Below are 20,659 nucleotides of genomic sequence, written 5' to 3' on the forward strand. Positions count from 1 at the left end.
GTAAACTTTTGCTCACGGCCTGAGGTCCAACTTCACTCTTTTATAGGTGGATGCCTAGAAAACGTCACCTATATTCCGACTGGCCCCAATTCTCCTGATAATGGGCTCAGTGGGGTCAGGCTTATGATGAGGCAAACCAGGATAGCAGGGAGCGGGAGCCATCGATGATGGGGGAACAGAGGAACAGTGGGAGAATTAGGGGTGACGGGTCAGAGTGGGAAGCACCCTGTTGAGAGGGAGGAAGGTGTGGTTGGGGGTCCCTAGGCCAGCAATGTCCCGACTCATCATGTTAGAAGGGCGTCATCAATGCCACATGCAGCACACAAGTCTTTTTAGTCCCTTAGTAGGAAGAAAGCTTGTCCACAGGGGACCTCTGACCATTTGGCTTCCTTCCTACGAAAGGAATCTAATTGGAAAGGAATCTAATCTAATCTAAAGATCATGGTAGGTGAGGCTCCCATTGATGGGCCATTTGTCTTTGTTCTCAGTGTAACAGGAAAAAAGAAACCTCATCTCTTCTTCAGGATCTGTGGGTCAAGATGGTCCCAGGTTCCCAGGATGTTCTCAGTGGGGTGGTAGCCAATAGGGATGGTTGATTTCCCATCTATAAAACAGTGAGGCTAGAGTCTGTCAAGCGCAGCAGCACTGAGGTCCTAGGGAGATGGATATCTGAAGGCATCTCTCCCACAAATTCCATTCTAAACCCAGAGCCAGGAGGCGTCCCTGTGTGGCTCCTGAGAACGTGGTATGGCATGCCTGTCCAAGTCCCATATCTAACACCTTGTCTGCTAAACCCTGCCACTCAAGTTTGTAATCAATTTAAGAAACGCCAGCCAACTGACCTAGCCTGGGGAAGTGGCCCCTCCTCCTTCCATGTGGCACCCCAGAGCAGCACAGGCCTGATGCTGAGGAGGAGAGGGGAGCGGATATTTTGGTGTCACTGTGTTGTGTTAGGGTCTGTAAACAAGTCTGGATGGCGCCTGGCATTTTGCCAGAGGGAGTGGTTTGTGAAGTAACGCCAGCGAGCCATTAAGTGTGGAGATTCCTGATTGGTTGACTGCTGTATCTAGTTTATGTTAATTAGATAAGCTGTGTGGAATGTATATATACCCCTCCTGTCCTACAATACACGGCTCCCACTCCTGCTGTATCCATCTACACAAGTTGCTCGTCACCCCCCGGCTATTTTGCTGCAGCCGGACTGCGGCAGTGTTGGAAACTCAGCAAGTCTGAACCTCAACAGGATCGACACTGTGAGAGAGCAATGAGGACCAGGTAGACCAAGAAGGTGACTTAGTGACCTCTGGAGAAGCCCTGAGAGGAGACTGTGAAGCCCGCTCCTGAGGACAGTCAGGAGCAGAGCGCTGGACAACGGCCTCGGCAGTGGGACTCTCTCGTTGCCTCGGCAGTGGCCCCGCTCCAAAAGGTGCCACCAAGGCAAGAGAGAGTGTAGGTCTGCCTTCTACCCAGAAGAGACGAGGTGTCACTGCAGTGATGGACGGCTGAGCAAAAATGACACGATGTCACAAGACAGCACCTGACCCTCAGAGTGTTGGTGGAGGGACGTGTACGTGGAGGAGCCCAAGGCCAAAGGCAGGATGTCAGAGGCCAATGAGACATCGTCTCAGCCAAAGCTGGGAGGGGAACGAGGTGAGGGGAGACTCCTGTCCCATAGATGGCCATCCATCCAAGTCACGGTACCAGGTCACAGGTCACAGGAGCGTGGGGAGCTGAAGCTGAGATCTTGGTTCTGGGGTTCCGATGAAAGAAAGTTCAGTCAGATCTGACAAGCCAAGCAGAGGACTTCATTGTAAGTGAAAGCAAGGCGAGGCTCAGGTGGACTCCCAGGAGAGAGTGGACAAAGCCACAGTGCTGCCTCCGCTCACCGCTGCTGGGTGTTTTCCAGAGTTCAGACTCCACCCTCTGCAGCCTTCGCCATTGGTTGGTGAGCTCCTCCTTCATGTTGGGCAGGGGAGTTGTGACCCTAGCTGGTCCTCTGGGAACTGTCACAGCCACCATCTTATTCAGGGGGCTTCATCTGGGAGACAATTCTGTGAATATGTGGGTCCTGGGGTCCGGCGATGGGCAGAACGTGCCTTAGTGTGCCTGTGCTACTAAAGACGTTTCTCTTCTAAAGACACGAGGGGTTTGTGGGTCTCACTTTACAACAACCCCATAGACCTGCCTGGGTTTGTGCCATTGGTCTTTCTTTCTTGATGTATTTCTGAACTGGACCCTTTAGTTTCCACCTGTTTCTTCTCAAGATTTGTGCACGTGCTATTTTTCTGTAAGTTGTTCGATTATTATTCATTAGACTTAAAAGCAATTTTTTAAAAAAAATCCTGTGACCCTGAACATTTATTTGTTTGTATTCTACTGTTCATTACCAACTACTAGCTAACAGTTTTCCCTTCAGTTCTTGGAAGCGTTCTTAACGCAAGTGACCTCTCAGGTCTGTGGAGCTCTGTCCTCTGGTGTGGATGGGTGTCGGGTTTCTGTTCTCATGACTAAAAGGCTCAGGGGTCACTCCAGGTAAACTGGGCTGACTGGGCTGCATGAGATAACCACACAAGACCCACAAATACCTTTTTCTTTGGGGTCACTGTGACGGCTCCTCTGACCTTAAGGGTCCACAGGAAGAGAGAGAGCAAGAGCACACACTGATACCTTTTATTGAGGAGAAGCTATTCAAATGAGGCAAGGGGTCAGGTTTCAGGGGGCTGAGTCTATCCTCATGATGTCCACTGTCAGCAGGTTGACTGACACCTGGGTAGGCCACACCCAAGGGCACAGTAAGAGAAGGGGACACACACAAGGCACTTCCATGGAAGATTCTGTCCTAAACAGGGCAAGGGGTTATATTACAAAGGAACAGGTGAGCGTAGCTCCACCCATGGGGATACAGGAAGACACACCCATGCACGACACATGGACCCTCGAATCCAAGAAGGGTGGGGAAAGCTCTGCCACATTTCTGTGACTGAGCGCCTCAGCACCCAGCCGGGGAGTGTGACTCAGTCACGAGCAAGGTTGGTCTCCCACACACGGGCATTTCCCTACCTGCTCACAGGACTCTCTGCACATTTCAGGGGCCCCTCCTCCTTAGGTGCTTCCCATCTGGGCATTGTCTCACAGGCTCTGGTCATTGCTACTGCTCCAATCTCCTCCAATCAACCCAGCAAAGCTGTCTTGACCTCTGATTCCCCGCTCTGCTTGGTGATGGGATTCCCTCCAGGTTCACAGTGGCCTTGACAATGGCTGACATCATTAATTCCCTCTCTAAGGCATCAAAACCAGCATTACCTGGGGCCCAACCTCTAAAATCAATCATTTCAATAGTTCTGACTTATTTTCCAACCATTCGTGGTCAATCCAGATGTCCACACACTGTCACTCCCTGCTTCTTGGAGAGATGTCATGCACCATCATTCTGGCCTGGACTATGGCAATATCTTCCAACTCATCTCTCAGGCTGTATAGCTTCCCCACACCTCCAAATGTCTGCCCCCACTGCAGCCACCAGTGGGCCCTTTAGAAGAGTGAGCCACATCCCGACTCTGCCAAAGCCCTCCCAGGCCCCCGTGTCAGAGTAGCAGCCAAGTCCTTCCAATGGCCCACGGCCAGCCCGGCAGTCCTGCCGCCCTCTCTCCTGGGATCCGGCCAGTCTAGCCCTGTGTCCTCTGCTCCAGCTGCTCCGCCCTCCAGGCTGCTCCTGGCACATGCCAGGCACCCTCTCCCCCGGCCTGCACCGCATGTCCCCTCCTGGAACCCTCTCCCGCCTGACTCCTCCATGGCTCACTTCCTCAGCTCTGTGTGCAAATGTCACCTGGTGAGGCCGGCTGCACCCTTCCATTTACAACACAAACACCCTGGTCCCGTTGCCCGTCCGGCTTGTTCCATTTGCTTTTCCCCATAGCACTCACCTCCCTTTAAAATAATAGGTCATTATAGGAGTGACGCTGGACCAGGGGACAGAGCCACACAGTGGGCGGAGCAGGGAAGTTGTACAAGGAACAAGTAACAATGGAGGTGTCAGGAGAGCTATGAGAACAGCTCGGGGTCAGGAGATGGAGGAGGAAGAAATAGGGGCATGGGGATCCCTCCACAAGGCTGGTCAGAGCTGGTGGGAGATGGGGTGTTGCCGCCCAGGGTTGGGGGCACGTTTGCCAGGTTGCCTGGGTCAGCGCTGGTCATGGTCAGTGCAGAGGTGAGCGGGTAGGGGGCTGAGAGCCGGGCCTCGGGCTCCTTTTCTTCCCTGGTGCCTGCCCAGGGCCTGCAGGAAGTGCACACAAGTCCTGCACAGGGGAGCCCTGTCTGCTCCTGCAGTGCCCCGTTAATGCCTCATCTCCTGGAGATAGGCGCTTCCACTGAGCCATTGTGATTCTGAGGGATATTGAAGGTATTTCCACGATATGTAAGTTAAGCAAAGTTATTGTGGGTCACATCTGCTCTGCACACGGGGGACTGTCCCTGTTGGAAGGGCACATCTGAGTGGAGTTGCTGAGTCCTGGGCCACCGCTGATTTAAAGGCATCTGCATGCTTGTGGTGATTTTAAATGACACCTTTTGCTTTGAGAGAATTGTGGATTCACGTGCAGTTGTAAGAAGTAATACGGAGGGAAAAACCCTCATGGATCTAGAGGTCCCTGTCCTTCGTCTCCTGACCCTGTAGCTTCCTGATGTTTCTATCATGGGTTGACCCCAACCTCCTTCCCTGCTGGATCCTGACAGTGTCTACCACCGGTCCATTCTGACCTCCTGCCATGTCATCCCATAGCTGTATTAACCATCAATGGACCTTGACCTCTGCCTTGTCTCCTGTCTGGCATGCATCGACCCAAACTGCTGTCCCACCTTCTGTCCACCATCTGATGATCCCTGCTCCTTGCCCTATCACCTCGTGAGGGTGTCCACCAGAAGTTGAACTTAACCAGTATCTAGGAGGAGCAAATTTAGAGAGCTCTGTCGAGGTCAGCTTGCTGGGACAAGGGGCAAGGTGGGTGGCCGGCAGGAGGTGCCTGGAGATCTTCCATTAAACCCAACATAGGCCTGTACCCATGTCACAAGACCAACCATCAGTGGCTCATACAAAACAGGGGACAAAAGATAGCTAGGGAACAGTCAAACCAGAGCACAGGCAGACCAGTCTCCCCTGTGTGGAGCCTCCAGCTGCTCCCTGGCCTCTGCTCCTAAAGAGCACGGGCCCCTCCCTCCCCACCCCGGGGAGGACAGGCTTCCTGCTCAGAGCACCTTCCAGGCTGGGGTCAATCCTGGATCAGCCAGCACCCTCAGGACACCCCCACGGTTATCAGAGGGTGCTCATTAGTATTGTTTAGCCAGACCCAGGCCAGAGAGGCACAAAGACACCATTGTGGGCCCAGCACCTGACTCCAGAGCCAAGGTCCCCTGGGACTCAGGGCAGGTGCTCAGGCCTAGGAACTGTGGGGTCTGGAGGACGAAGGGAAAGATTCAGCTCCGGCTGGGGGCAGCTGGGGTTGAAGGAGCAGAGCAGGGGCCCAGGGGACTCAGCATGAACTCTGAGCACAGGTGGGCACCAGGCCTCCTGAGCCTCTCAGGAGATCTATCCACAGGGAAGCAGGCTGTCATGGGGACCTGTGGTGGGTCAAGGTGTCGAGGAGGGGAAGCCTTTGGAGGGGCTCTGCAGGAATGAGGAGGAGGGACGCCCCGGGGAGGGCTCACGCAGGCGTGAGGGCTCCCGCCCCTGAAGCCCGCTCCAGGGGGAAGGTGAACACCCAGGGAGCCTCGGCTGTGCCGGGGGCAGGGGGTCCTCAGACGACCAGAGCGATAGCAGCTGTGTGTCCCCTTGTTAGAGGGAGTCCACGGAGACTCGCAGAGTCGAATAACCCAGGAGACACGTCTTCATGCCCCTAACACGGGCCGAGCTCCTCAGCTGCCTGATAAAGCAGAGGACCGCGGAGCCAAGCCCCTCTCCTGGGGACGTCAGCTGCCACAGAGGAGGTGGGCGAGGGACACAGAAGTGCCCTCGAGACAGCAGAGCTGGCCTCCTGGCACACACTGGGTGGATCAGGAGGCTCCTCCATCCCTAGCGAGGCCTGGGGCAGCTCTGAGGGGTGATGGCTAAACTGCTCCTGGCCATATGCTGGTGTCCCCACTTCCAGGGAGCTCTGGGGAGGGCACCCAGGCAGGAAGGGCCAGGAGGGCAGCTCCAGGGTGCAGAGCGGGGTTCTGGGGGCTGGGGCACAGCTGAGGCCTGGAGATCAGCCCCCCTCAGCAGCAGGAGAGAAGCCAGTCCCTGGGGAAGCGGGGCCCTCCCTCCCCGGGGCTCCCAGCCACAGCCCACGCCTGTCCCCTCCAGGCTGGCTGGGCTGGAGCAGCACCTGGGGGGTGCAGACACTGAATGGCCTTGTGAGCCTTTCACCTTTAGGTGGTTCCAAATGGTGACTCATGGGATCCAACAATAACGACATTCCCCTCCCTGATGATGGGGATGTGGCCCTGAGTGACAGGCGGTGGGTGTGTCCTGTGCCAAGTCCACACAGGACACTGGCCATGGGGGACATATAGGGCGTCCTGTGAGGAGCAGGCACAGCCTCGTCCTGACGCCCTGTGACCTGCCTTGGTGACCCGCCTTGGCCCAGAGCAGAGCCTGGAGATGAAGTCCCTGTTCCTGACCATCGGGCTGCTGGGCCTGCTGTCTGCCCTGCAGGCCCAGGACCTCCTGACCTTCCCCTCGGAGGAGCTGGATGTGAGGCTGGGTGGGCCAGGGGGCGGGTGGGAGAAATGCCCTGAGCCCTGGTCAGCGGGCAGCAGCTGGGAGCCCTGCTTCAGGGGTCACTTAAGGCCAGCTGACCCTGCACTCCCGCCCTTGAGGGTCAGAGATGGTCTTCCCTCTGCTGGCCCTAGACAGGGCCCTTCCTGGGGACAGGGCTGGCGCAGGGAGGAGGTTCAGGCCAGGGTCCTGTGGAAGTGACACTGGAACCTGAATTCCTCTAGGGACAGGGCCCTCTGGAGTGACACTCATCCATTCCAGGCCCCGTCCCTGAAATGAACAGATCCTTGGGGGCCGAACCCTCCACCTCCGTGGGATCCAGGAGACCTGAGTGTGGGGCCTGCTCTACTGAGGGCAGGGAGCAGGCCTGGGGGAAGCCGTCTCGGGGGGCTCAGCCTGGGCTCTGGGAGTCCCCTGGGCTGCAGGTCCCCGTGCCAGGGAGCGATGGGAGAATCTGGGCGGGGCCAAGGTGACTCATGCCTTGACCTTCTCCAGATCACAGGGACCTGGTACCCAAAGGCCTTTGTGGTCAACAAGTCCTTGGTACCAGACTGGAAGGGGCCCAGGAAGGTGTTCCCCGTGACGGTGACAGCCCTGGAAGATGGGAGCTGGGAGGCCAAGACCACCCTCCTGTGAGTGCTGCCCTGCAGGACCCTCGGTTCCCTTTCACTTCCCATCACCCATCCACATTTGAGTGTCATCAGAAACAAATCCCCTACTATGAGGGGACACAGTCCAGGAAGCTTCCCAAGGCTCAGGCAGGTCAAGTGGGATTTTCAGTTTCACCTGGTGAGGGCTGGCCCACCAGGTGAGCCGAGCTTGGCTCAGGTGCCTGTCCTGAGAGCAGCTGCCCGTGTGCCTCCTGCTTCCAGGATTAAGGGGCGGTGCCTAGAGAAGAAAGTTACTCTGCAGAAAACCGAGGAGCCTGGCAGATACAGCGCCTGTGAGTCCCTGCGCTGAGCCTGGAGCCCCCTGCAGGGAAGCTCCTGGGGGAGGGAGGGTCCTGTCCACCTCCCAGCAGGGCTGCCTCTGCTTCCCAGGGCCTGGTGGCTCTGACCCCAGACACCAGGTGTCCCACGCTGTCCCCAGCAGGGGCTGACTGGGCAGTCGCTCCCTCTGAGAGGTCCTAGCTCTCGACCTTTGGGGAACTGAGGACTGGAGTCCTGGACAGGGCAGGGCAGCTGCCCGGGCCAGGGCCAAGCTCCAGCCTCCACGTCCTCCAGCCTCTGGCACCTGGACTCCACAGCTGGGTGGCTCCTTCCCTGGCTGGGGTGGCTGTGGCCCCTGGGGGACAGGGGAAAGTAGAGGCTCCTCCTCAACGTGGTCTCCAGGGTTTTGTTTTTAACAATGAAGACACTGAAGAGCTGCCCTCTCTGTCCAGCCACAGACCACGGCAAGAAGCTCGTGTACATAGAAGAGCTGCCCGAGAGCCACCACTGCATCTTCTACTGTGAAAGCCAGGGCCCGGGGAAGAAGTTCCGCATGGGCAAGCTCATGGGTGAGGGTTCCTGGGAGACCCCCGTCTCCTGCCCCACGGTCCCCACTCCCCACAGCCAAGGAACAGCAGCCACTCCCTGGCACCGGGCACTAGAGCCTTGGCTGGCCTCTGCGTGCCAGGCCCTGTGAGCTGCCCAGGCAGAGATGAGCTCTGAAGTGGGCAGGGGTCGGCTTGGGGGGGACTGTCAGGCACAGGGACAGACAGGGCCCTCAGAGTCCTGACCACTCAGGAGGGGGCTCCAGCTACTCGGGCTGCCAAGGGCCACTTCCCAGTGTTTGGGCATCAGGACAGCTCAGCCTGAAGGGGGAGGGTCCTGGCAAAGACCTTCATGGGACAGGGTTCCTCCAGGGTCAGGGGACAGCCCTGTGACTCTGGGACATGAGGTGCTTCAGCTCAGGGGCCTGACACTGCAGACCTGCTCCCTCCAGGGCAAAGCTCTGGATGCCAGTTGGTGGCCCTGTCCCCACAGCATGTGCAGCCAGCCCCCCTCAGCTCTCCTGGTCCCCTCTCTCCAGGGAGGAGCCCCGAGGAGAACCTGGAGGCCCTGGAAGAATTTAGGAAATTCACACAGCGTAAGGGACTGTTGGCCGAGACCATCTTCACCCCTGAGCAGACGGGTGAGGGGCCGGCTGCCTTTGTCCCCCACAACGTCCCCTCTGTGTTCCTTGTGCCACCCTATGTCTTGCATGTCTTTGCTCCCTTGTGTCTCTCTGTCCTTCTGTGACCCCAATGTCCCCTCTGTGTCCTTACGTCCTCGCTGTCTCTCCATGTCCCGAGCCCCTCAGGGACACCAGGGCCCTGCTTGGGTCTTGGTCATGGAGGGCTGCAGCTGTGGGTGTGAGGGGGCCTGGCCCATCCTGGCGCCTCCTCACCACTGAGTTTTCCTTGGTTTCTGCAGACACCTGTGTTCCCGAGCACGACTAGGGTAAGTGACTGCGGGAGGACGCTGGAGACGCCCAGAGTCCCCGGCTCTGGAGTTTCAGTCCACCTTCTCTGCCTCCTCCCATCCACCCAAGGGGGAGACCCCACTTGGCCAGGCAGGGGTGATGCCCTCAGGTATTGGCCCTGGGGGCGATCCGGGAAGCTTGGGGACACTTTCCTCTACCAGTGAGGGTCAGCTCCTGTGCCCTCCCACACCCTGGCCCCAGATCCAATCTACTCTGCCCATCAATGACCCGGATGGTCATGGCAACCTGGGAGCCCTCCCTGGCCCATGGCTGTCCATCAGGGTCTTCTCCACAGCCTGCGGAAGGAGGAAGGTGCACCTGGATCTGCTCAGCCTGCAGCCCTGCCCCTGGTCTCCCCATGGGAGGGTCTCCCACCTCAGCACCTCTTCTTGTCCCCAGAGCCACCTGGGTCTGCACCCCGTGAGCCCCCTCTGCCACTGACAAGGCCTGTGCCCTAATGGACCACCCCTCCTGCTGGACCACCCCTCCTGCTGGACCACCCCTCCTCCTGGACCACCCCTCCTGCTGGACCACCCCTCCTGCTGGACCACCCCTCCTCCTGGACCACGCCTCCTGCTGGACCACCCCTCCTGCTGGACCACCCCTCCTGCTGGACCACCCTTCCCATGCAGCCACCGTCCCCACCCACATCCCTCCTGTCTCTAAATAAAGACCTTCTGCACCACTCTGGGCTTGGTCGAGTCTTTAGGGGCCTGGCGATGGCTCCCTGGGGCCCTGCTAGGAGGGGGAGCCATGGGGGCAGCTGGGGAGATATTGGCTCCAACAGTGGTCAGGCCCCAAGCACAAAGGGGTGCTGTCCTGAGGTCCTCCTCATGAGCCACGGCCCTGAGTGGCTTGGGAAGGTGCCAGGCCCTGGGCAGGGGCACTGGGGACGTCACTGGGGTGGGCAGGACTGGGGAGACCTCTGTGTCAGGGCTGCAGAAGGTGCACAGGTCCCTGGCAGGGCTGCTGCCTCAACGGGGGCTTCCAGGATCCTGCAGGAGCCAGACATGAAGCAGGCTGGGCCCAGGGCAGGTGATGGGGACAGTGCCAGCACCTCCCTCGTCACCCCTCAGGCAGACGGAGCCAGGCACAGCCTCCCCTGGTCTGCACCCTCGCCCTGGCCCTCCCTGTGGTCTGTGCAGGCCCTGGTCTCTGTGAACACTGGGCCCACAGACGGTGGGGGACCACAGTGAGCCAGGAGATGATAAACGCGGCCCCAGTAACCACGGACCTGAGGGACCCGGCTCCCCAGGGAGCCAGCCTGCAGTGCCCACCTCTTCCTCTGAGGGGCCTTTGATGGCTCAGCCGCCTGACCATCAGCTCAGCAACCCAGCTACCTGAGTTCCACTCTGACCTGCCGTCCTCTCCCCCTCCCCTCCTTGGCCCTCTGGATGATCCTGCAATGGAGCCCACCCAGCAGGTGCGAGGTGGAGCCCAAGACAGCTGGGCACTTGGGAGGGCAGAGCAGGTCTGACCCTTCAGGACAGGGGGCAGGTTTGTCTCCCCACACTCCAGGCCCAAAGTAAATTATGGCAGTGCCAGGATCCCAGATAAGAAGAAAGTAGGAAAAAGCTTCCTCATTTCAGGGTGAAGATTTTCAAAGCATTGAAGCTAAGGGGAAACCTTTGTTGAAAAGACAGAAATTTGATTACAAGAAGAATAAAACGTCATTGCAGAAATCATTTTTAATAAAAATTTGAGCTGTGAAGTGGATTTTTCCCTGGTACCGTGGCATGAATCCTAACTCATGTGAATCCGTGTTACCTCCCCAGTCAGGCCACAGTACTGCTGTCTCCCCAGTCTTCCCTGTGGGCCCTCTCCTCTCTTGGGATTATCCACCAATAGGCTCACAGGGCAGGAACCCCCTGGCACTGTCTCTGCCCACTGGGTGGCACCTGGGAGCCGCTCCTGGGGCTCCGTCTTGCACACAGCCCCACCTGTTCCCTAAGCACTGCGGAGGGGAGGGACTCCTGCTCTGGGCTTGGGAGAGATGCCTGGGGTCCCTGTGCCCTCCCGTTATTTCCACCCCAGGGGAGTCACCCCTTCTTTAGACACTGGCACTAGGAACGGACTGCCAGAAGGGCCCATGGCCCTGCTGGACCCCCGGGCTGGACCTGGGCCAGCACTGCATTTCCACCTGGCCCCCTACAGGGCGCATGAGGGGGTGCGGCTCCCCAAGGTCAGTGTGAGTTGGACCTTCCAGGACACAGCCCTGGTTCCTGCCTGCTTCCCTTTCCCAACTGCCTGTGACTCAGGTGAGTGTCCATTGTCCCCGTGGGAGCCAACTCATGTGACAGTCACTGCCTGTGGCACTGGGGGCTGCTCCCTTCCCAGGGTGTCTCTGGGCTGAGCGGGCTCAGGTGTGGGGGGAAGCTAGCCCCTCCTGGGGCGGGGCCCAGGGCTCTCACCATCCTTCCTGATCTCTGTGGTCATGTACCTGTGGCCACCGCTGCCCCTGTCCTGGGAGCCCCCGTTCTCCTGATCCTCTCCTGGGCCCTCCCAGGCTCTGGGGCCCAGCTCTGAGCCAGTCATGGAGAGTGTCCTCAGCTGGGTGCGGGCGGCTCCTGCAGCCCCTGACCAGGGCGTCAGGATGGAATGGGGCCTGGATCCCAGAGCCAGCCAGACTGCTGCGCTCTGTGGGCTCCTTGATGTCCCCTGCAGCTCTGCTGGGCGCCACTGTCATCTGAGCTCCCAGGCCCCATGCCTGTGTCACACCAGGCAGGCTCCAGGCCAAGGGAGAGGGCGTCCCCATCCAGCCTCTCCCTTAACCAGCTGGGTGAGGGACTGTCTGCTCCAGCCCCTTGGGAACAAATGTGCTCTGGGTCCTGCCCTGCAGGTCACCCATGCCCGACTGACCTTCAGTGGAAAGGCCCCATTCCTTCTCAGGACAGCAACCCCCAGGGGACAGTCACCAGCTGGCCCATAGCTGGGCCTGTGACCCCCAGGAAAAGAGCATTGTCCCACTAGGTTTGGTCTTTGTGGAGACCTCTGCATGGCCTCAGGTGAGGGGCCTGTGCCAGTGTCCACCAGGCTCGTGGCCACCAGAGAGGCTCGGGTAGATGGGGATCACGGTTCTCAAGGCACTGACCTGGGTGACCTGGTCCCAGGCCCCACAGCCCTGGCTTGGTGTGTGCGACCCTGGGGAATCGCTAGGCACAGATGTGTCCCCCTCTGAAATTCTGCCATCTTCCTTTAGCTCCTGAGCCTGGTCCTCGGCTCTGACTACTTCTGGGGACCAAGATGCAGCTCTGCTTGAAGGCCACGTTAGAGCGTGTTGGTCGGCTCAGGCTGCAGCTGTAATACTCATGGACCATGGGGCTCATAAACAGCAGGAATTCATTTCTTGCCATTGTGGAGGCTGGAAGTGTCCGTGTCTGCTGAGGACCTGCTTTATGGTTCATGGGTGGCGCCTTCTCATTGTGTCCTCATGTGGAGGAAGGGAAGGAAGAGCCCTGGCCTTCTCAGCACCTACGGGGGCCCCAATCCCATCCATGAAGGCTCCACCCCATGCCCAGTAGGGCTGCCCCTCCTGACACCTTCACCAGGGGTCACCAGGGGGTCAGGTTCAACAAACGAGTCTGGAGGACACAGACCCCCAGCCCTTGTAAAAGCCCTCTGACTTTCACACCCTGACTTGACTCAGACCACAAGAGTGTCCCTCTATCTCCTTAGCACTTGGTGGCTTTGGTCAGCCAACTCCAAACTTGTCATGATCTCTGTTCCCTGCAGCTCTGAATGCCGGAGACACTGTGCACGGGGACGCCTCTTCCCCTGCAGCTCATCCTGGCTCACCCTGGTAGAATTGTTGGGGGCTCTCACTCCTCACTGTGCCCCAGCCTGGGTCCTTGTGGCAGCTGAGCGGTGACGGATCCAACTCCATTGTCCCAGTTTTGGTCCCTAAGACCACCTTGGTCTCCACTGTCTCGGCTTAGGCATCTTAGCAGGAGACCCTCACACAAAATTTAGGCATGCTCCCAGGAAATGTCCATTGGTCAGAAGGAGGACCTCAGGGAAGCGGAGGTGGTCCATGCTATGTCATCTGGAAAGTTCCATTGTGGGAACTGATCTTCAGCTGAGGGGAAGGGGAGCTGCTGGAGGACAGGTGTCATCCGGGTCGTGACAAGCCAGTGCAGCTGTCAGCCCCTTCACTGTGCTCATGGGGATGGACACAGGAAGAGCAAGAGCGTGGTGATTATGTAAGATTTTTCTCATTTTTAAGCTTTTTTAATGGCTTAGACGAGGTTAAGGGGTTATAGTCCAGTCAATGCAGAGTGTGTGACACCCAGAAGAGAAAGGCCAGAGGGGACAAAGGCTTTTGTCCAGAGGCACAGTGCTGTTTCAGGATGGGCTGTGGTGTGTGCACCATAAACCCCAAAGGAACCATTGTCACAATCAGCTGTAGTGTCACTGTGACCAAAAGGCCTGTTGAGAAGGAAAAGTCGATTGTGGCTCATGGTTTCAGAGGTTCCGTCCATGGTCGGTGGTCCGCCCCTGGCTCTGGGCCCAAGGTGAGCAGGGCATTATGGCCTGCTTTCAGAGCCCTGGGATCTGGCCCAGCACCCTCCCGGGGCCACCTTGAACCATAACCAGAGCCTCCTGGAGCCTTCTACACCAGGGACTCGCCCCCCAGCCCTAGCACCATCCGGAAGCCCCCATCCAAGATGGACTCACATCCACAGTTGGGCAACAGCCACCTCCTCAGCTCCTCTACAGAGCTCAGCCTTGGGCTCCACTGACCTGGCTTCAACCCACAGCTGGGCCTCCATAGCCCCATGACAGGCAGGCTCATGGGTGACTTCTCAAAGCCTGTTTCCTGAATTGAAAATAGGTCAGTAACCACGCCCCATGATTGTATTCTGGGAGTAAAATAAGGAGATGAAGGGGCTAAAGTGCTGGACCCAGGAGGTCCACTGGCCAGGACCATCAGCAGGGATAAGAGATGTATTCTCCATGCAAGGTTGGGCACAGTCCCTTAGAGCCGGCAGCCTGGAGTGCTGCTGTGGGGCAGTCCCTACAGGAATGGTCCTGTGTCCTGCTGGGAGGTGTGCACGTGGAGCAGCAGGTCATCTGCATGGGCCATTGGGTTCCGACGCAGACCCCCTGCGCACATCACCCCTGGACTCGAGACCTGCCTGCCCTACAAGAAGTCACCCGGTCTGCCTGTGGGGAAGAGGCCAGTGTGTGCCCCAGAATGCACCCCACCTTGCCCACGCCCACCCCCTAGTCACACAGTCAGGAATCTGAGGCAGTAGAGATGCTGGATTGTCCCAGGGTCCATGAGATGGGTCGAGCCCAGAGCAGAAGAGTTTTCTGGGCTCTATGACCTCTTTGGGGATTTGTTTTGAGAATGAAGCCCTTAATATCCTGGCCACCTCTGTCCTCCACTCCCAGGTGTGTCCCTTTCCTGTTGGGTGTCCAAGGTCCAGCTACAAGTAGCCTGAAGCACATGCATGCATATACATGTGCACACACACACACACACACACACACACACACACACACACACTGAATTGCCAGGTGGGAGGTCAGGGGAGGTGACAAAGGGGGAAGGAGGGGGACGTTGGTGGCATCTCAACATGGGGCAGAAAGCCTGGGACTGTGGGCAGAGGTTCCCTAGGTTCCCAGGTGGCCTCCACATTACAGGTGTGGGGTCCTGGTCTCCAGTGTGGTGGCCGAGATGTAGAATGAGACCCCTGCAGTGTGGAGTGGCACAGGAGAGAAAGACTCAAATTCTTGCTTTATAACCTGGGGTGCATGAACCAGGGACCCAGTTTCCATAGGTTCCTAGAAGTTTCCAGTGGCCTTAGTTCTCCGTCAGTGACCCACTGTCCACCAAGCCCTTTGGAAAATGCTTTGTCCTTTCTAGAGGTCCTTCTGAACACAGTAGGCGGGGGCCTTGGAGGACTGAGGACAGTAGGGGTCATGCAGAGTGTTGCCCCACACTGGACCAGCATCTCAGGTCCAGGGAAGAGACTGTCCCTGTTGGAGCCTGGGGTCCTCCTTTGGAAGTGGGCAGGGTCACTGTCCTAGCTGGGTGAGGAGGCCTCCTGAGTGAGCGTGCCACCTCGGGCCAGCAGAGGGACACAGGGGAGCAAGTGAGGCTGCTGAGGTCCTTCCTGTTCCTCTTGGAGCCTTGGGTCCTGCTCCTTTGCCTCCTGGGGCCTGGGAGAGCTGCTGCCTTGACAACATCCAAACAAAGGTGTGTGTTTTGTTTTCTGGGTTTCTTGCCTGGGCTGCAGTGCTAGCGCCGGCCACCAGGGGGCAGAAGTGCCAATGAAGAAAGTGCAGCCAGGAAAGAGTGCCCAGGGTCATGGTCTATTTGCCCTGCCTTCCACCCAGGGACCTCCATCACTAGTATCCCTGCCCACAGTGTGAGCCGCTCAGGGGTGTGGAGGGGCTCAGACCTCCTCTCATCTTTTCCCTAAATACTATGCCGGAGCACTCGCCCCAGGCAAGGACCATGTGGGTCCTGGATGTGACCCTTAAAGTGACCGCCATGGGCCCTGCCCTCCAGGACCTGCCGGTGTGTGGGTGGACATCACAGAAACAAATGTACATAAGAGCAAAGAGCAAGTGGTTTTCAGGCCCTGGCTGTGAGAATACAGGCAGGCACTGCAGAGAGGGCTGGGTCCTAGGCGGGGGCTGAGGGGCTGGCTGAGGTGACGTCTGCTGGGACAGGAAGGACCCAGCCCTCCGAAGCCTGGGAACAGCATGCTGGGAAGACTCAGCCCACTGGGAGGCGGAAGAGGGTGTGGCCAGAGAGGAGGTTGGAAAGGAGGCCAGTGTGGCTGGAGAGAGACTGGGCAGGAGGGGTGGGGGCAGGGCAGGGCAGGCCACACAGGGCCCTGGGGACCACACCAGTCATCTGTGGCTGTGCGACAGCATCCCCTAACTCACCTCTGCAGCCACAGTGTGAAATGTCATAGTTTCACTACTTCCTGATCCAGGCTGGGTCAGCCCAGGGCATCTTTCTCCAGGCCTCTCAGGAGGCTGGGCCTGCGGTCTCCACTGAGGCCCGGCTGCTAGGATCCGCCTCCCAGCTCTTGGTGCCAGTGGCAGGATTCTGTGAGGCTGGCTGCAGCACTGTGAGACCTTGGCCCCTGGGGCCTGCTGGGCAGCCATGAGACCGCAGCTTGGTTCCCTGGACCAGGATGAGAGAGGAGGGCAGAGAGGGAGAGCACAGGGGATGGGGCCCTGCAGAAGCCACAGGCTACTGATGCCACCTGCACGTGGTGTCCTGTCACTGTGTCCTGTTCTGTTCTGCAGATGCCTGGTGCTGAGTCCCACACTCCTCCAGGGCAGGGGCTCCGGGCCTTGGGTGCCAGGAGGCTGAGTTCCCCGGGAGCCCGGTGGGGCACCCACCTCATAGGCCCAGAGGAGGCCCTGGGGCCGATTCCCGTCTCCTGGAAGTCATGGGAAGGTCTATGACCAAGGGGGACCATGTCTAAACTCAGTGTCTCCAATCTTCCCGTGGTGCCCAGTGGAAACAGCCAAGAGGGACGTGGCTGTCTCTAACCCCTCTGTGGGACCCAGGTTGGGGTCAAGGGCATTTCATTCTGTATCCCTCCCCTCTTGTGATTGTCCCACCCTGAGTGTGTGCGTTAGCGACAGGTGACACAGCCCTTGAGTTTGGCAGGTGATACAGGTGTTTATGGACACGTACCTGGTGACACCATGGGAAGGGGTCGATGGAATGGCCCCACGGGCAGGTGAGGAGACTGGAGAGGCCTCAAGAGGCACAAGGACCTGTCATCTGGTAAGAAGGAGCACCTGGGACTGACCCCAGCTCTGCCCTCACCTGGGTGCTGGCGGCACCCAACCTGCCTGGGCATGGTGAGGGCTGTTGATGTACCTGTGTCCAGCCAAGTACTTGGCATGGAGGAGGGCCTCGGGGAAGCCCAGCCAGGGGGGGTTTGGGGAGATTGTGCCTGAGGAAGACACTCAGGTAAGGGACTACAGGAGGTAACCTCACATCCTCAATGACGGACCAAAGAGAACTTGGATCCAGGTAGCCAGGCACCTGCATCCCAGAGCCGGCCCAGCCAACTCACTTGGCCTGAGACTCCAGAGAGAGTGGACGTCCTCCTGGGTCTCTAGGCTCAGGAAGGTACCTGCCACAGGATCCCCAGCCCCCAACCCCCTGCAGAATGTCACCAGCTCAGACCCCTCCATCAGGAGCTGCTGAGTTCTACCAGCTGGGAGGGGCTGGTCTTAGCTGGAAATGGAGACCAGCAGGTGACCCAGATCCCTTCCCTGGCACAACTTCTCCTCTGGGAGGAACCTGCTGGTCCCCCATCTCACAGAGCAGGAAGCGGCCCTGGGAAGGCGGCCGTTGGGGAAGCCCAGGTCTGGCTGCTGCAGAGGTGGGGCTCCTCCGCCCCAGCCAGGGCCATGCCGTGCAGACACACAGGTCAGGACTCCAGAGCAGAGAGCAAGTGGGCAGGAGGGTTTTCTTTTCTTGGAGATGGTTGAGACCAGGAAGGTTCTCTTCAAGGACTGCTGGGCTTTTGTGCAAGGGTGGGGGTGGGCCACGAGCCCTGAGGCCGAGACCTTACGTGTGGGTGGCCCGGACACAGACCCACGGAAGACACATGCACACGAGAGTCTCCCAGGACGGTGCCATTGATCCCCTGCACCAGCTGGACCCTCTCAGCCTGGAGCCCAAGGTGCTGTCCACCTGCTGAGAGAGAGTGGGGTGGGTGACCCCGTCAGGGAAGGACGGGCCTCGAGGCAGCCAGGACCCTGGATCCGCTGGGTTTGCGGTGGCAGGCAGGGGGTTGGGAGGAGTCTGGGAGTGAAAGTCAACAGGGAGGGTCCTCGTCCTGCCCACCTCCTTCCAGGTGGAGGCCCCAGGGGAGCCTCTGAGCCTCAGTGTCCTCTCCTGTCGAGGGGAATGACTGGGCCTGTGGGACGAGCTGTCAGTTACCCAAGAAGTGACTTGTGGGGCCCTCGCCCTGTGCCGGGGTCCTGTAGGGAGCCACCTGCCAGTGGGTTTCTCTTCAGGCGGCCTTCCTGCTGCCCGGCTCAGGATGCCCAGCCTGGATTCACTCTTCATTGGAACTGTGAACTCGTAGGAACCGTCCATCTGAAGTGTCCCTCTGAGTGCCCTTTTCATGCCTGATCTGCTTCAATCTCAACCACTCTTCCTGCTCCCTCTCCCTCCTCTCCCCCAGGCCCTCTCTTCCCAGTGTTCCCCGTGCTGCGCCCAGGCCCCTCTTTTTGGTTTCCACGTGTGAGAGAAGACGTGACATTCCTGCCTCTGTCCCTCACTCTACTTGACATGACGCTCTGTAGCTCCCTGCATTCTCCTGCTGGTGACAGGGCTTCACCCTTCCTCTGGCTGCAGCATGTCCCCGTGTGCACAAATGCCAGTTCCTCACCCACCCATCCCTCGCTGACAGACCCCCAGGCTGACTCCATAGTGTGCCATTGTGAACAGTCCCTCAGGAGAGGTTGGCACACGCTCTCACGGCTTCACCTCCTCTGGGTGTGTCCCCAGCAGTGGTCGAGCTGGACTAGTTCTGGTTTTAGGTGTGTGTGTGTGTGTGTGTGTGTGTGTGTGTGTGTGTGTGTGGTGCAGGGCCTCACTCATGACAGGCAAGTGCTCCCCCCTGAGCTACACTCTAAGCCCCTCGGTTTGGTCTTTCGGGGACCCTCTGTACTCTTTTCTGTAGTGTTGCACTAATTTACATCCCACCAACAGTGTATAGGGTTCCTTTTCATTAGTCACTCTCTTTTCTTTTCTTTTGGTAACAGCCATTCTGACTGGGTGAGCTGTGATCTCAAGGTAGTTTTGATGGGCACTTCCCTGACAACTAAGGGCACTGAACATATTTTCATATATTTATTGACCATGTGCAATTCTTCCTTTGAGAAATGTGTGTCCAAATCACCTCATTTGTGGGGTCACTTTTTCTTTGAGTTCTTGATATACTGTGGCTGCTCGTCCTCTGTCTGATGAAAACCGGGTGAAGACCCCTGTTTCACGGGCGTTCTCTTCACTCTGTTGGTTGTTTTCTCCGCTGTGCAGCAGCTTGGTAATTTGGGGGAATCCCACTGGTCAGTTCCTGCTCTTGTTTCCTGGGCGACTGAGTCCTTTTCGGGAGATCATCGCCTGCCGGTATCTTGCGGTGTTGCCTGCTTTCCTCTAGTGGTTTCAGATTCAGATCTCACATGAAGCTCTTTGACCCGCTCTGGGCTGACTTTTGTACAGGGGGAGAGTGACCCAGTCTTCCACAGGTGTGTGTCCACGTTCCCAGCACCCTTGGCCGAAGGTTCTGTCTTTTCTCCAAAGTGGGATTTTGGTGCCTTCGTCAGGACCAGATGGCTGTGGACCTGTGGGGTCTTCCTGGGGTTTCCATTCCACTGCCCACACGTGTGTGTTTGTGCCAGTGCCGTGCTCGTTCTTTACCAAGGCCCTGTGGCGGACTTTGATCAGGTGTTGTGAGGCATCTAGGATCACTGTTTTTGCTCAGGATTGCTTTAGCAATTTGTGTGTGTGTTTTTTTTTTTTTTTGTGAGTGTGTGTGTGTGTGTGTGTGCTGCAGTCTTGGCTGGGCACAAGATCATGAGCCACTCACAGCTTTGTAGATTCAAACAGCAGTTCTTTATTCCTGAACTCACACTGGCCCTGTACAAACACGTTCTGGGGAAATACGAGTTCTGCCTCACAATTCATGTCCCAAAATACTTTCTCAATTCCACGAGAACTCAACGGGAACTCAGGCAGCAGGAACGCCCTATTCCCAGCAGCAATAACCTTAAACCTGGAACTTCCCTAAGCCCAGATTGTCTTAAACCGGGATACTTCCTAAAACCTGCAGGATACACCCTAAACCTGGATCCACCCTCGTCCTTGAGCAGGGTCACCTTTCTCAAACACACATGCAATGTCACAGCAAATTTCCAAGGCAAGTCCATTTAACATGGGATAAGCTGGCAAGGAAATTTCGATGCGTCATTCCTACTTGGCAATGGCCCTCAGCATGTGTGTGTTTCCAAATATGATTTAGGATTTTTAAAATGATTTTTTGAAGAACATCATTAAGGTATTTTGATTGGGATTGCACTGGATCAGTAGCATGGCCACTCATGTCCCATCACTCTCGGTAGCAAGGCCATGTAGACAAGGTTAATTCCCACAGTCTGTGGTCATGGGGGGACGTCTTGTGTCTTCTAGTGACTCCTTCAATCTCCTGTGTTTTGAATGTGTACTGTAGCCCCTCACCTCCCTGCTCAGTGGCTGGCCTTGGTGTATGGAGAGCCACTGAGCTTTCCTCACTGACTTCCTGTTCTCTTCTCGGCAGGTTCGTCAGAGGTAACACCAATATTTTATCAAGGGTTTGCACCTGTGTTCACCAAGCATATTTGCCTAGTTTTCTTTCTTGTGGTGTCCCTAGCAGGCTTTGGCAGCAGGGCAATACTGGCTTCATAGAATGCATCAGGAAGGGTCCCTTTCCA

General features: G+C 57.7%; 1 protein-coding gene across 1 annotated transcript; it reads left to right on the plus strand.

The window, feature by feature from the left end:
* The first annotated feature begins 6,558 nt into the window (after positions 1 to 6,558).
* On the plus strand, positions 6,559 to 9,847 carry LOC113187645 (odorant-binding protein 2b). Its single transcript, XM_077798036.1, has 7 exons — positions 6,559 to 6,727; positions 7,247 to 7,383; positions 7,624 to 7,694; positions 8,133 to 8,249; positions 8,765 to 8,866; positions 9,148 to 9,174; positions 9,596 to 9,847. The coding sequence occupies exons 1-6, from the start codon at positions 6,635 to 6,637 to the stop codon at positions 9,171 to 9,173; spliced, it is 546 nt and encodes a 181-aa protein (XP_077654162.1). The 5' UTR covers positions 6,559 to 6,634; the 3' UTR covers position 9,174; positions 9,596 to 9,847.
* The last annotated feature ends 10,812 nt before the right edge of the window (positions 9,848 to 20,659 follow it).

This window comes from Urocitellus parryii, chromosome 4 (genome assembly GCF_045843805.1).
Source record: "Urocitellus parryii isolate mUroPar1 chromosome 4, mUroPar1.hap1, whole genome shotgun sequence".
Classification (NCBI taxonomy): domain Eukaryota; kingdom Metazoa; phylum Chordata; class Mammalia; order Rodentia; family Sciuridae; genus Urocitellus; species Urocitellus parryii.